We start from the raw sequence: 12,861 nt of genomic DNA, 5'->3' as shown, positions 1-12,861 counted from the left end.
CACATATAATAGAAATAAAAAACAATTCTTATACAAAGTAATATTAATATTTTACAAACCATATTTAACACTTCGAAAAATTTTACATCGATAATACTTGCCTAAAATCGATATTTTTGACCACTATATTTTTTCTGTCAATATTTCTGACCCACGATAATTTGTCCCTGCACCCAAATTCACATGGACACTTTATAGCATTGGGGACCCGTTGTCCGGCTGTTCTTGTTCTTAAAGTTTACCACTGGGGGCCCGGGTGTTACACAAGCATGTGTTCTCATGTTGTCTGAGGGAGCAGGGAGGATGTACACAACGTCACAGATGTAGAAACAGGAGGGGCACAGTCTTTAGGCGAACTAAACATCCTGCGGGGCTCACGCAACTGCCACGGGATGGCCAAACGCAGTCTACAACTAGGTTTTAGGCTATTGTAATTGTGACACTTACCTGGAATGTAAAGGGCATTAACTCCCCAGCTAAATGCCACAAACTGTGGAAATATTTACTTGGCCAATGCTACGATGTAGTGGCACTGCAAGAGACCCATATTAAGCACGATGTAGACCACAGGTTGAAACATAAAACATATCCTCAAATTTTCAAATCATCCTCTAACTCCGAACATAACAGGGTGGTGCTACTGTTCCACTCAATGGAATTCCAGCCCATGAGTCACAAAGTGGATAAAGAAGGCCCTACTCCAGAATCTTGGCAGCCAGATTGGATGACTGATGCCAGATTTAGTCCACCCAGACCAATCTGGCTTCGTCAAAGGATGGCAGATGCACAATAACTTGAGGAGGGTAATCCACCTGGTGGAAAAAGCCAACAAAAAAAAGATACCCGCAGGCTTCATGAGTCTCAGCTCTGAGAAGGCGTTTGACCAGGTGGATTGGTTTTAATTATTCCATACGTGTTAGACCTGGCATCTTTTAGTGTGTTTCCCCTGTCTTTTTGCTTTCTGACCTCCCAGTTTTGATTCTATTTTTGCTGGTTTAGTGTCTCTGCCCACTTTCTAACTTCTATTCAGTGTTAAACTGCAAGTGCTCCAATTGTAAATTGCAGTGGATTGGTGTTTTCATGATCTACATATGGTAGGTACCTAGTCAAGTACACTGAGAGTGCCAGGGCCTGTAAATCAAATGCTGCTAGTGGGCCTTCAGCATTGATTTGATTTGAAAATTTGAATAGCGCACAAGTTCCCAAGGACGTCTATGCGCTAGTGCCAATGGGACCCGAAAAGGTTGCTAATGGAAGAGTAATAAACATAATTTTAGTTGGCAAAGAGCCATGTTTTCAATCATTTTCTAAAGGATAGCAGTGTTGGGCTGTTTTTTATATCAGTTTTTTATATCAGCGGGAGCGAATTCCATGTTTTAACGGTTCCCGAGAAGAAACTTCTTCCACCCCAGCGATCTTTCTTGATTCTGGGGGTCTGTAAAACTTTGCTCTGTGATGATTTTACATTTCTGGAGGGTACACACCAAACAGATGTTGCTTCAGGCATTGAGGACCAACACAGTGCATTGCTTTGAATGCTAATCATTGAGATTTAAATGTAATCCTTTTTTTCAACTGGAAGCCAGTGTAGCATTTTCAGTCCATGGGAGACTGGCTGAAATCTAGGAATATACAGCAGCAATCTAGCTGCCACATTTTGAAGACGCTGTAGCTTAAGTAAGTGCTGTGTTTGAATGCCCATATGAAGAGTATTGCCATAAACCAGTCTGGAAAGGGCTATTGCTGTCACAAGTGTTTTCAAGGTGTTAGGCGGTATTAAAGGATGAACGTTCTTAATTATTTTTAAGATAAAGAAGATTGTAGAGGTAAGATTACTGATCTGGTGTTTTAAGGTCAGATTGTCAACAAATATTGATTGTGCCACCCACACAAGCAGTCTTTCGAAGGGTTCTCAGACCTGCCACTGCAGTGTCTGCGCACAGTTTTTACTCCCATATCGACTTGGCAAGAGCACCCACTTGCAAAGCCCTAAAACTTCCCTTTTATTACATGTGAGTCACCCCTAAGGTAGGACCAAGGTACCCGTATGGGCAGGGTGCGGTTATTTCAAAGGTAGAACATGTACTGGTGTGTGTGACATGTCCTGATAGTGAAATATAGTATATTTTGTTTTTCATTATTGAAAGGCTATGTGTCCCATAAAATAGAATGGGAAGTACTGGGTAACATTTTACAAGTATATCTTCCCATTGGGACAAGATAGAGAAATGGAGTTTAGTATGCTGTAGTATATGACTTTAAGTCATCATATTAGAATCTGTATTACAGTCTAGAAAGGTAGAATGATTTGTGTAATGACATTCCTTTCCATGTTCGTTATGCTGAGGAAGACTTTCATGCTGGATGTCCTGTTCTCCTGTGCGGGGGTTGTAATAAAGAATCCAACTTAATCGATTCCTTTCAAGTGGATTTATTTCGGATTACTACATATTCATGAACTCAGAGTAAAGAAATACATCTTTTAATAAAGATTACTTTTATGTTCTGTGTTTGAAAATACTACTTTTAGAAAGTAGGTATTTTCTTGTTTAGCCATCCAGTGTGCCTTTGCTGGATTATGGATTGACTGTCTGGCTTTGGAGTGACAGGGGCTGGGATGTGCATTCTCTTCAGACAGCCACTGGGGGATTGAGGTGTGTCCTGCCTTTCTTGAATGAGTCAAGCAGGACTGAATAGACCTATGCTGCATTTAGATTAGTTGGAGGAGATTTCCTTGCACTTGAATAGGCCTAGTCTGCCTTGGACAAAGACGTCTCCTCCTCCTGCCTGCACCGCTGCACTCTGTACCACAACCCTGGTCTCCCCGATGACCGCCAGCGCACCTCTGCTAGCACTGCAACCTGTGGGCACTGCACTCCATACCGCCATGCTTACTCCACCGCCCTGGTCTCACCGACAACATCACTGCACACTGACCTCGAACCCATGATTGCACCGTGGATTGGGGTCACCACTCTCGTAAGTCACACAACACACCGCCCCATCCCACACCGCAGTCTGGCCCGACCAATGCCAGCACCCATCAACCGGCACTGCCGCTTGCACCTCAACGAGCACTGCCCGCATTGCAACGTAGCCATGGTCTCACCGACGCCACTAGATGACCGTCACCTAGCCGCTGCCTGCACCGCAACTTGAGGACACGGCACCCTGCACCGCTACGCTTCAGATTGCAACTGTGATGGTTGCTATGAGCGGCCCACACCAACGCGGTCAGCCCGAATCAAAGGTATGTGTTTGTATTTTTATATAGCGCACTTCTACCCAGAGGTCTCGTAGCGCTGTATTCATACTGCTGTGGAACCCATCCTGGCTTTCCTGTGAACTGTCCACTCCTGGGCACCCCCAAGGTGAAGCCAGGCATCCAAGCGCTGCTGGGGCCGTTGTGGAGATTAAGCAAGCTATTGCCCAGAGTCACAGAGTGGGACCCATGATTAGACTAGGCACCGAGGCGAGAATTATCAGGTCCGGGGAAATTGAGTCCAAGAGCCGCCGAGGCGGGAATTGAACCCTGGTCCCGGGCCAGACCTCTGCATCAGGGTCTGCCGCTCTAACCATTGAGCCACGCTTCTCCACTTTTTACGTACTGTTTACGAGTCTGCTGACACTGCCGCCGGTCTGCACCAACATGGTCGGCTGGAACTGTTGGAGTCTGTTGTTTTCAGCACTGCGGTAGCCCCGGACAGAGTTACCGGCTTAAAGGAACTGCCTTTTAATGTCATTCTTGCACAGTGCATATTTTTGATTACTGTATTTTGGGCTCTTATCGTTTTGGTCTTGTTTGCACAGATAAATATTAGTTATTTTTCTAAAACTGGTGTGGTGTCCTTTTGTAGGGTTTTCACTGTATTACTGTATGCTGTGTGCAAATGCTTTACTCATTGCCTCTGAAATGAGCCTGACTGCTCGTGCTAACCTACCAAGAGGGTGAGCAGGGGTTATTTTCAAAGTGTATCCCCCTTATCCTGACTAGAAGGTCCCTATTTGGAAAACGGTGCAAACCTTTGCCAACTACAGACTCCCATTTCTAATGATACGCTTGGGGGATTAGGCTTCTGTACCTTTTATAACAATGATACGCGCTATTTACCTGACTATTAAAGCTAGGGTGATGGTGAATGGGGTGGGTTTTGACATCTTTCAATTGTCGCAGGGGACTTGGCAGGAATGTCCCTTATCCCCGCTACTGTTTGCGCTCAGTATTGAGCTCTTTGCGGCACAAATTAAAGCCACCCCTAACATCCAGGGGATCTCCTTCAGTTCCATGGGACACAAGAGTTCCCTCTTTGCCAATGATGTGCTCTTGACACTTACTAGCCCTGGCCCCTCACTAGTAGCGCTTCCGAAAGAACTATGTGGTATCGAGGAAATAGCAGGTTTCAAAATTCACTTGATTAAATCATACCTACTTAACTTGACATTAGTGGCCGCAGAAATGGAGACACTGGAAGCGACAACACATTTCCTTTGAACCAAAAGAGAGATCACCTACTTTGGCATTGTGAGAACTCCCCATTTCGCCATTCTCTACTGTGCAAACTTCCCACCTCTCTTGATACAACTAATGATAGATTTAAAGAGATGTACTTCTCTTGCCTGGGGAGGATACATGCTGAAAAGATACCAGTCCTACCCAGGGTGCTGCATCTTTTTCAGAGCCTCCCTATTGATCTTGACAGGGACTTCTTTCCAACAATGTGTATACTGATTACACGTTTTATCTGGCAGAATAGTAGAGCTAGCATAACTTTTATGGTCTTACGATTGCTAAAGGATTCCGGGGGACTTGCCCTCCCAGACTTTTCTCTTCACTATAAGGCGGCCCAACTACATTTTGTTTCAGACGGGTCCCTCCATGAATCAGACAAACACTGGCTCCACATGATAGTGGAGAGGGTGATTTGGGATTTACTATGTAAGCCAAATGCAGACCACACACCCCCAATGCTTATCTTAGCACACCCACCAGAACGCCACTTAAAATATGGGATGAACTGACCAAAACACTGGGATGGACTACATTTCCCTCACCCTATAAGCCATTACATTATAACCCGGCATCCTCCCCCGCTTTTACGCCTAGTCCCTTCCACGCCTGGAGAGAAGGTAGGTGCCTTACATTATCTGACATTTTTCATGAGTGGTATATTCTGACTTTCGAACACTGTCAACAAAATGTTAACCTTGCCCATACAGAACACTACCATTACACACAGTTGAGACACTGGGCATTACAACGTGAAGTTTAAGTAGCGGCCACTAGAGACCTTACGCCTTTTCAGCAATTTGTTCAGTGTGCAGGTAGCATCAGAGGGACCATCTCCTTCCTACTCACTACACTTAGTTCCTCACAGCCCCGATATATGGCATTCTGGGAGCGCATCCTAGGAGCTGCCATTCCTGATTGGAAATGGCTCATACTATGGAAAGATATTCAGAAATACCATTTTTGTTAGACCTGAGGGAATCCCACTATAAACTACTATTTGACTAGTATTTGTACCCCACTTCAACCTATGCTGGAGGGGCGCGATATTTTGGGAGACTTCGGCCACATCTGGTGGTGCACACATATCCAACCCTTCTGGAAACAAATCTTGGCACAAATGAAGGACTTACTGGGATACAATGGGGTTGGGTCTCCTGGAATTAAGGGATGACACCCTCCAGAGACAAACACACAGCGACAAAGTCATTATGTAGCTATGTCTAGATGCAGCGAAGACAGCTATTGCAGCGGCAGAAGCCCTGACCATCACGCTATGGCACACCCGCTTCTAGCAGGCCCTCACTATGGAAAGGATTTCTGAAATATTCACAGATTATTTCAAGAACTTCGAGTTTGAGTGGGGCCCACTGGTGTCGTATCTGTCCAGGGGTCTCCCACTAATGGCCTGTCCCACACGTATGAGGCTGCACCTTTTTGTATTCTAATGCCAGGATAGCACCTATCCCTGTTGTCTCCACTGATCCCTGCACCTCTGAAACCCTTCCTATGGTTACACCGACCTCCATAGATTTCCGCCTACAAACACAGATGCATGATCTTATGGATATAATAACACTGGACCCCACCCACTGTGTTTTCTTTTCTTTTTTCTTTTGTTGTTTCATTAATGATTGCTCGTTTGCAATGAATGTATCATTCATGTAGAAGTTTGAGGTCGCCACAGATATCTCTTCCCTGAAACACCATCTAAAAACTTAATTATGTATCACCATCTAAAAACGTAATAAAAACAATTTTGGCAAAACAAAATTGATGATGATTAGGCAGAAGACGTAGGGACCACTGCTAAATCTTTAAAAATAATAATAAACTTTTCTTTTTAAATGCAGTCCCGTTTCTTTTCAGGAAACCACAAAACACCAGCCCAAAAAAGAACTCCCCCCCCCACCCCCATCAAACAATTCACCTGCCACACCATCTGCTTTCTCCTCTTATCAATTGAGACCAATGTCCTGTATCAGCCTTTAAAACCTAACCTATATAAAATCTGTACACAATTTGATACTTATGGAGCGAAATATGAACCATGCTTTCCAAACATAACTTTTATTTCTACTATTCCTACAGCCGTGACTTAGTTGTTACACTTTAAATCGCCAATTTTGCTGTACTAATCAAATACTTCCTTCTCCCCACCACCATCAAAAGAGCCCTTATGATTTGTTTTTGCTTTGTTTCTATATGCTTGTTCTAGTACCTCATGTGAATTATCGAGACAATTTCTACGTTAATGTCTATGGATTTATGTGCTACCTTCAATATAGGCTGCCCCAAAGAGGATTTTCTGATACAGGTGCACCTGTCCATCATAGGATGTTTGATGATGGTCTCGTTTTTTAAACCAATTCTCATGATACGAACCATTATTGGATAAAACATTTAAAGAATGTGAGATGTTCGGATTATTATAGGGTAAGGGGAAGTGAAAGTGGATATCTTTTTTAACAAATAGTTTCCAACGTTTGTATACATTTCTTGGGGAAAAATTAAGTCAGAATCGTCGTTGTGTTTTTGCAAAAAATGTTTAATGGGGTATTAAGGATGCCACATGAATGTACTTTTCAGATTTAAAATAGTGCATTATGCACTTCAATGGTCCCGAGGGATGATCCAAAATGTACTCAGTAGTGTTGAAAACCATTATCTCAAGGTTGCTAAGCAAAAGAAGCCAACAGTAAAGGGGAGGAAGAAAAGAGAGTATGTATAGACTATAATATGTTCACCATGAATGGTGCAAGTGCCACAAAACATCAGACCTTAAAGAGGTATTCTGTGTAAGTAGTGCTTTGCTTACAGCCCACCACCCCAAAGGGTAAACATGGTTTATTTGATATTTTATTACATGTACATGCTCATTTTCATCAAAACCGTTTCTGTCAAAAGGTTTTACATTTTTGTTCTTTCAAAACTAGGTATTAACCTTCGAAAATCTATTCTACGTTGTGAGGATGAACCCTTCAGACAATCACACAGAGTGCCAGCCGCAGAGGATACATATATTAATCCCAATTTCTTTGAGTTTACTTTATTTCTGTGGTTTTATACTGAACTGTATAAGTGTGGGGATTTTTTGGTTTCGCATAAAGAAATGGAACTCAATGACCATCCTCCAGTTCAACTTGGCCATCTCTGATGTCATCGTTACACCGGCCGCACCTCTTGTCGTCATCTACTCCTTGACTGACAACTGGACCTTTGGTACATTCCTCTGCCAATTCAAGGTTTTCCTCCTGAGTACTCACAAGTATGGAAGCATCTACTTTCTTACCCTCATCAGCCTACACCGATACTTCGCTGTTGTCCACAATGTGAAGAGATCAGTCCTAACCAGAAACTCATTCATTAAAAAAGTTTCACTTGTAGTATGGGGATGCCTCCTTTTTCAAGGATTGCCATTTTTTATTGCGTTGAAAACAAGTCAAGTACAAGACACTACCAAATGTCTGAGCATCCATCAAACAGAGATGGCTGCACTGTACTTTGTTTGGAACTGGGTGGTCCTATTTTCTGGACTTCTCATCCCTTTTGCAGTCATCATAATTTGCTACACCTTACTAGGCAGATTTATATTAAAATTGGAGCCAATGAATACAGTGACCAAAGTAATGAAATCCAAGTCCATCCAAACCATAAGTGTGACTTTAGTTATATTTATCATTTGCTATGTGCCAGTACATATTACAAGGACAATATTAGTCACAGTGAAGTTTTTTTCCCCGACGCATTGTGAATTATTAGAGCGTGTGGAAGTTGTTTATTACATAACTTGGATGTTATCTGTAACAAATTGTTGTTTTGATCCCATTTTGTACTGTTTTGCTTCAGACAAGTTCTATTTCCTCTTTAAGGATTCGGTCAATGTCTTTCGTTATCTGGGGAAAAGTATTTTTAACAGTAGTGAACATTACAGAATCCGTAACCAACAAGGCAATTCAAGTTCTGGAGCAAGTTTAGAGGTATCTCAGCTTGGCACTATTACAGTAGGGACCACTGTAACTGAGGTTCATCAGTCCTTGTCTGTTCCTGGGACTGATGAATGTTAGGAACATATCAAACTGGATCAAAGGATGAAAAGCCCAACATTGTCAGCCTCAGAGCACTTGATTAAAATATATTGTATCAGGTTTCACTCAGTGTATATGCAGACAACAATAAGGAAGGACATTTATTTATCAGCATAGGATTTAAAAGTCAAATACTATTTAATGTATAATTTCTAGGTAATAATCATGGATTAGAGAGGAGATAGTGTATTCATGTGGCAATTCAGGTGAACACGTAGTAGAGGACGATTAATCCATGTGCTCTTTTAGAAACATATTGCATTGATTTAGATTATTTTTGTGCCATTATTCACTCAATCAAGCAGTTTCAAAATTCACAAACACAGTTTACTTGACAGAATATTATTATTATCCTTGCTGGTATGTGGTGTTTTGAAAAAAAATCCTCAAAACTACCAACAGCAAGGGAAAACAAAAGCTGTTTTCCATCCATAGTTAAAACAATAAAAAAGGGAAAAGGGAATTAGAAAGGCAACGAGATATTAAATCACAATATACATAGGCAGCATTATTGTGCAATGGTACAGATAACTCACCATCTACCGTAGTTTTCAACTAAATGTTTCTCACTCTAATCATCATCATCAATCATAAATTGTTAAAAATACAGTACAGATTATATTGATTGATCTATTCAGGCATTACAGAGGTGAGAGTTTTGCATAAATCGTGCCAATAACTCAATCTACACCACAATAGAGGGCATTTGTCTACAGCAGAAAAAAAATCCTTGCATATATAAATGTAATTCAATGATGATGAAATGGCTCCTTCATCTTCATAAAAATATTTTTGACTATGCAAATATATTTCATGCTTGGCTTGTAAAGAATCTTAATTAACTCTACACTGTGTATGTCTTTCTAAAGTCTGATATTTTGAATCTGACGTGCTTCCTTTGAAACACTTACAGAATAGTTGCGCATTGTACAAAACAAGGTTGTTCTGTGTTGTTTCCTGTGGTAATAGGAGCTTCTGAAGACCCTCTGTTGTGAACACCGAATGAAACTAAACCTGGGCTCCAGAAGACAGGTACTAACAAGGTAGCTGGAATGCCCATAATCAGAGACACCTTCTATTTTAGATATTGTTTACGTGTACATTGTTTTATGATCCATGCCCCTTTGAATGTTTTAGCAGGTTAATGTGCATCGTGAAATACAAATGACATTAATAAAATGTTGTTTCTGTGCTTCCTTGCAAGACAAACTCACTAAAGACTAGTTAATAACATTTTGATTATAGTCTGCATTGGGCACCCTTTAGAATCAAGAGCTATGTGTTCGCAAATGGCTAGATAATAATGTAAACACGATGGAAGGTCAATTCAAGGCAACGTTTATGTCGATGGAAGCATGGAGCACAAATAGTTAAACCCTGTACCTGATACAGCAAACTCTGGGACTCTATCTGGCAGTGGTGGATGACCAACAGCAGGGACGGCTCTAGGCTCATGGCGGCCCTGGGCAGGGAGCGTAGGTAGGGGCCCCCCGGAGGAACGCAGGCGCAGAGGCCAGTGAAAAAGGGGGGAGTCAGGGTGTTTGGAAGTGGAACAGAGCTGGAGGCCGCCAAATCCCTGCCAATGGCCACAACATAAATATGTATCCATCCTCAGAGGATTAATATATTAAGGATATATATTGGCGTGGCGGCCCCTGGGGTTTTGGGGCCCTGTGCAGGTGCACAGCTTGCACATGCCTAAGGCCGCCCCTGCCAACAGCACAATGCACAACAAAATGGAAGGTAATGACAACTGTTTAAACTATTTTAAAAGCACGCTGTTGATTTCGAATGTCACTCAACTTACATTCATATGCACTAAAGCATCTAACAACAATTTACATTGGTTGCCTGTCTGGTCACATGCTTCAGAGTACATAACCATATAAAATATTCACCTAACACGATTTTAGTACCCCCTCCTCAAATCAGGGAGGTACTATACTGCACATGTCTTTAAATTGTGAGTGGATAGACAAACATATAATGCTAACAAACTATAACAAAACTGTTTAATATTTTTGTAAATAACATGTATACTAGTAATAACTCTAAGCTAAAGTGATCAGAATACATAGCAAAACTATTATGACATTATCCTTAATTCCAGTTTACCCACTTACCTCACACTGCAAAATCATATGATTCAACCATGTGCCCCTATTAGATATTACTCCACTCCACTCATGGCTATGGTACCTCTTTAAATCTTGCACATAAAATCAAGAGCAGGACACATACTCATAAACTAGACATTGTACTCACATACTCAACATAGGTGTAATCACACTTAGGGGCATATTCTCAAGGACTTATCGCCGAGTTAGCGGCACTTTACCGCAGCCAAAGTGGCGATAAAGTTATCTCCCTATTCACAAGCTGGTGCTAACATCCGATATCACCAGTCTTCCTGCGAAAGCAGCCGCAGAAAACATCGCCACAAATGTCACCGGCAACTAACACTAACGATATGCAGAGTAGGCGTTCCCGTGCAAAAAGCCGCACCAACACCACTTCACAACATTCTCAACAACCAGCCAGATCGGCGATAAGATCCCAAAACAGGTGATAAGGCGTTTTAGCAGCAGGGATTTAACACCTGCTCTTACCTGGTGTAAAGTCGGAAGACAACCTCCACCATAAAAGGGAGCCCAGCTCAGAGCCACACTTGAAGAACAACAGATGCCATGGAACTACTGATCATGCAACTTGGACACCCAAGAGGGCCACAACACCCAGCGTCACCACCCCAGGACCCCCCCCCCCCCGGGCCCTACCCCGGGCACAACCGCCCCCCCCCCCCCCCACAAAGATATTTCACATCAACTTTACAAAATCATGAACTAAACAATTCGCCTGATGTCGCACAATTACAACAAATAACAGTCATGTGTGGTCAGAAAAAAGAGAATCCTTCATTCATCTTTGAATTTCCTAACAAATCATTTCATTCAAATTAAACTCAAAACAACTATTTGGAGGACTCTTCTCTGGACAATCTGTAAATCACAGCCTGCAAGACAAAATTCAAGATAAGAAGGTGTGTGGGGGACGGCGGGGAGGGCGTGGCTGGTCGATCGAAGCTGGCGGGTGGGAGTGTAGAAGTTCAGGCGGTCGTTGAGGTATTTTGGGCCTTGGTTGTGGAGAGCTTTGTGTGCGTGGGTGAGGAGTCGGAACGGGGAGCCAGTGCAGGTTTCTCAGATGTGCGGAGATGTGGCTGTGTCGGGGGATGTCCAGGATGAGTCGTGCTGAGGCGTTCTGATTGCGCTGGAGTCTTTTCTGGAGTTTTGCGGTGGTTCCGGCGTAGAGGGAGTTGCCGTAGTCCAGTCGGCTGGTGACGAGGGCCTGGGTGACCGTCTTCCTGGTTTCGGTGGGGATCCACCGGAAGATCTTACGTAGCATGCGTAGGATGTTGAAGCATGACGAGGAGACGGCGTTGACTTGTCTGGTCATGGAGAGGGAGGAGTCCAGGATGAAGCCCAGGTTGCGTGCGTGGTCTGTAGGTTTGGGTGCGCTGCCCAGGGCAGGGGACCACCAGGAGTCGTCCCAGGCGGAGTGCGACGATCCCAGGATGAGGACTTCCGTCTTATCTGAGTTCAGTTTCCATCACCACCCCCTTTTTGGATTGAGTTCAGTTTCAGGCAGCTGTTCATCATCCACTCGGCTACGTCTTTCATCCGTCTTTCATCCCTTCGTGTAGGTTGGTTCTGGCGGTGGCGGGGTCGTTGGTGAGGGAGAGGATCAGCTGGGTGTCGTCGGCGTAGGAGATGATGTTGAGGTTGTGTTGGCGTGCGATGGCCGTGAGGGGGCTCATGTAGATGTTGAACAGCGTGGGGCTGATTGATGATCCTTGTGGTACGCCGCAGATGACTTCGGTGGCTTCCGATCTGAACGGGGGGAGGCGGACTCTCTGTGTCCTTCCGGCGAGGAAGGAGATGATCCATTCCAGTGCCTTCTCCTGGATTCCGATGTTGTTGAGGCGCTGCACTAGGGTGCGGTGGCAGACCGTGTCAAACGCCGCGGAGAGGTCCAGGAGGATGAGGGCCGCTGTTTCCCAGTTGTCGAGCAGGGTTCGGATGTCGTCGGTGGCTGCGATGAGGGCGGTCTCGGTACTGTGGTTGGCCCGGAAGCCGGACTGCGAGTGGTCGAGGGATCCATTCGTCTCGAGGAAGGCGGCCAGCTGACTGTTGACGGTCTTCTCGATGACTTTGGCAGGAAACGGGAGGAGCGAGATGGGGCGGTAGTTTTTGAGGTCGGTGGGGTCTG

General features: G+C 43.8%; 1 protein-coding gene across 1 annotated transcript; it reads left to right on the top strand.

Annotated features, from left to right (window-relative positions):
- Positions 1-7,479: 7,479 nt before the first annotated feature.
- LOC144752441 (lysophosphatidic acid receptor 6-like) lies at positions 7,480-8,574 on the top strand. Its single transcript, XM_078640370.1, has one exon. It carries the CDS (start codon positions 7,480-7,482, stop codon positions 8,572-8,574), a length of 1,095 nt encoding a protein of 364 aa, XP_078496496.1.
- Positions 8,575-12,861: the final 4,287 nt, after the last annotated feature.

The sequence above is a fragment of the Lissotriton helveticus genome, chromosome 5_1, assembly GCF_964261635.1.
Source record: "Lissotriton helveticus chromosome 5_1, aLisHel1.1, whole genome shotgun sequence".
Taxonomy (NCBI): domain Eukaryota; kingdom Metazoa; phylum Chordata; class Amphibia; order Caudata; family Salamandridae; genus Lissotriton; species Lissotriton helveticus.
This window is presented reverse-complemented; position numbering and strand designations above follow the sequence as displayed.

Coding starts and splice junctions, on each gene's coding strand:
- LOC144752441 (XM_078640370.1), top strand. CDS start 7,480: ATGAACCCTTCAGACAATCACACAGAGTGCCAGCCGCAGAGGATACAT.